This window comes from Phalaenopsis equestris, unplaced genomic scaffold, assembly GCF_001263595.1.
Source record: "Phalaenopsis equestris unplaced genomic scaffold, ASM126359v1 Scaffold000002, whole genome shotgun sequence".
Lineage (NCBI taxonomy): Eukaryota > Viridiplantae > Streptophyta > Magnoliopsida > Asparagales > Orchidaceae > Phalaenopsis > Phalaenopsis equestris.
In genome coordinates, this window is record NW_018164444.1 from 52,092,605 (window position 1) to 52,096,357 (window position 3,753).

General features: G+C 34.7%; 1 protein-coding gene across 3 annotated transcripts in view; it reads right to left on the reverse strand.

Annotated features, from left to right (window-relative positions):
• The window catches only part of LOC110025403, a 39,061-nt gene extending 35,825 nt beyond the window's left edge, over positions 1-3,236 (reverse strand). Inside the window, exons 1-2 of one of the 3 annotated variants that reach the window (XM_020725871.1) lie at positions 3,000-3,233; positions 2,838-2,907 (exon numbers count right to left, since the gene is read on the reverse strand). In XM_020725871.1, the coding sequence (XP_020581530.1) occupies positions 2,838-2,907; positions 3,000-3,089 (160 nt within the window). In that variant the 5' untranslated portion in view covers positions 3,090-3,233. Of the gene's footprint in view, positions 1-2,837; positions 2,908-2,999 lie in introns of all 3 variants that reach the window. The other 2 variants (XM_020725879.1, XM_020725863.1) reach the window with 2 other exon arrangements.
• Between the last annotated feature and the right edge of the window lie 517 nt (positions 3,237-3,753).

Genomic DNA, 3,753 nt, shown 5'->3' on the forward strand with positions numbered 1-3,753 from the left:
GAGACATACAAAGATTTCTCATAATCAATTTGGATTTATGTCGGGCAGGTCTACCATGGAAGCTATACATTTATTGAGAGATTTGATGGAGAAATTCAGAGATAATAAAGAGGATCTACATTTGATTTTTATTGATTTAGAAAAAGCTTACGGTAAGGTTCCAAAAGATATCCTTTGGAGAATTCTAGAGAAGAAAGGTGTTGATATAACTAGTTATTTTTAACCAATTATGTGCTTCAATATAATTCAATGGAAACCAATTATGTATATGGTTAGTTTAGTTGACTATTATACAGGAGAGTTTAGTTTAGCTTGTCAGCAGTAGCATTTTCTCTTTCATTTCATATGTATATGGTTAGTTTAGTTGAGAAGGCTTTAAAGAAACCAATGGAAAGGCAGTAGGACCTGATGATAACCCAATTGAAGTGTGAAAATATTTAGGAGATTTAGGAGTTTCTTGGCTAACTAAACTCTTTAATATTATTTTAAAAATTAAAAAGATGTCTGAGAAGTGGAGGAAGAGTATTTTGGTCCCATTTTTAAGAATAAAGGGTAAGCAAAAGAGTGCAAATTATAGGAATTAAGTTGATGTGTCACTAAAATTATGGGAGAGGGTAAATGAACATAGGTTAAGACGTATTACAAAGATTTCTCATAATCAATTTGGATTTATGTCGGGCAGGTCTACCATGGAAGCTATACATTTATTGAGAGATTTGATGGAGAAATTCAGAGATAATAAAGAGGATCTACATTTGATTTTTATTGATTTAGAAAAAGCTTACGGTAAGGTTCCAAAAGATATCCTTTGGAGAATTCTAGAGAAGAAAGGTGTTGATATAACTAGATAGCTTTCAATTATGATCACTCTGGTCAACTGTCATTATTGCGAACACCAACTTTGATTTTTGTGACCAACTGACCAAATATTTTCCTACTTCTGTTGGGACCAAATAATTTCCTACTTCTGTTGGATTACATTAGAGATCAGCTTTAAGCCCATATCTTTTTATGGATGGTCTTACTGGTCTTACTGGACATTTACAGAAGGATGTATCTTGGTGTATGTTTTTGCGATGATATCCATCTCGTGGATAAGACGAGAGAAAAAGCCCAGGAAAAACTTGAATTATGGAGGTCTACATTGGAGTCTAAAGGCATTCGTTTGAGTAGAACCAAAACTAAATACATTGAATGTAATTTTAGTAGTAGTAGCTCTAGTGACAGAAGTGTAACTTTGGGTGATCAAATCATTAAAAGGTGTGATCGATTTAGGTATCTCGGGTCTATTGTTCAAAGAGATGGTGATATAGATGGGGATGTTAATAGTAGAATTCAAATTGGTTGGTTGAAGTGGAGGAACGTTTCGGGCTTATTGTGTGATAGAAAAGTAACGTTTAGACTGAAAGGAGAATTTATAAGATAGTAGTGAGTCCTGCAATGCTCTATAGAGATGAATGTTGGCATTTAAAAGAGAAAGCATAATACTAAGTTAAGTGTTGCCGAGATGAGAACGATTAGGTGGATGAGTGGCTTTACACTTAGAGACAAAATGAGAAATGAATATATCTGTGATAGGGTTGGTGTAGCTCCAGTGATGGACCAAATTAAAGAGATTCGTCTTAGATGGTTTGGTCACATTAAACGTCGACCGTTTGATGATCCGATTAGGAGAGTAGATGATTTAGAATCGACTTAAGTTAAGAAAGGTAGAGGTACACCTAGCAAGACTTGGGCTTATTGTATGAAAAATTATCTTAATTTATTAGAACTAAATGAAAATATGAAACTAAAAAGGACGCAATGGAGAAAAAGAATTCATGCGGCCCACCCCACGTAGTGGGATTAAGGCTTTGTTGTTGTGGTTGTTGTTGTTTGTTGTATACTTTGGTGGCGCATTCCTAAGTTGACAAGCTTTTCAAGTTTGTAAGGTTTCATAATGCCAAAAAGGAAAAATATGCTACTATCAATGTATTTGTATTTTTTTCTGCTTTTTAATTTGACTCCAGCTTAATGACATTCTCAATATAGAAGGTGTGCCTCAACTTTCAAATTTGTTAAAATCTATCTTATAAACGTTTAAAACACTCAAATTGATGATTAAAACAAAAAACAGAAAACAAAGTTAGGTGAGAAAATGATAACTTTAGGAAGATTTACATACATGCCATTTAATTTCTATGTATATACATATCTAACACCTAAATTTTAATTTTTACATATGTGCTATTTCACTTTTTTGAAGTTAAAATAGCAGTCTTTTTTATGTGATATGAAAGATTTAGGTGGAATAAATGTAAAAGGTAGTGTTTAGGTATTAGATATGTAAATATATAAGTATCAGGTGGTATGTATGAAAATAGCTCATAATTTTATCTAGCCCAAGTCTACACCGCTAATTAATTGACCCGATCGCACATCTTCAATTAAAAACATAATCAAAACATTTAAAAGCATCAGATCATTTCTGGAAAGCATGCTACAATCAAGTTGCCAGTAACATGTACATAAACTGCATGCATACCTAACAAAGTGTTGCACTATCAAGGCAGCAACATGTACAGAAACTGCATGCATACCTAAAAACGGGATGCACTATCAAGGTTGCGAGGATAGTGATAACTAAACCAACCTATTATTGCTTATTGGCTAATCAGCGGCTTGATCAAGTTCCAATGTTCAATGCTACTCTACTGATAAAGCAATCTTTCTCTACAAAGGTTCAAGGTTTATTGTTTGGGAAAATCTACATAATAATAATTCATATAGATACAATATGTAATTGTTTCAATAAAGAAAATTCGAACAACATTAAAGAAGGTTCCATAAAAGAAAACCTTGTAATTTAGCTGGAGGGTAAATCTCCAATGCTTCCAATATCCTCAACTCCAAGTCCACCTGCAGATCCTAATTTTGGACGATAGAACACCGGGAACTACGTTAATTCGATGAAAATTGAAAAATAAAAACAATTGATAAAACGACGTTATTAGAAAAACCTTCGGCAGAGAAGACGCCGAAGAGGGAGGAGTCTGGCCTGGAGAATGAACTGACAAGCCATCTTGATCCTCCTCTCCTCCCGTTTCCATCTTCTTTGATCTGGAATAAACCCTAATATTTAATCTAGGCGTGATAGCTCAAATCCCGACGAGGACAAAACCCGTAACGGTATCCTTCAGTTAAAAACAATTCTCAACAATAAGGGGGCTCGGGCTATTCGATGCTAGGAAATAGTCGCATCCGGGGATATGTATCGGGTGGTGTGTGTTCAGCTCTGTACTCATTTCATAAATACCTTATGGTGAAGAGTTTTAATAATCTACTGTAGAATAATTCTAATAACCACTTTAATATTGATGCAATAACCCCTTAAAAACATCATATGATTATTGGGGGTTATTGAAACATTATTCGGGGGTTACTGAAGCAGTTTACCCTGCAGTGTTATCTTAGGAGTTATTGTTGCGTTATTGAAACATTTATGGAGTTATTTTGCAGGAGTTATTGAAACGGGATCAAGTCATTATTGGATCAGTTCTTCGTGCGGTTTTATTGAAGGGTTATTGCGGTACTATTGGGGACTTATTGAAGTTATTCTGCGGGGGTTATTGAAATGGAATCACGGATGTTATTGGAATGGTTCACCGTGTGGTGCTTATTAGGTGGGTCCAGTGTAGTACACGTGGCGGTATATTACTGGAGTCTGCACGCAAAACTGTGTTTGCACTTAGTATGAAAAAAATTTTCGTGAAA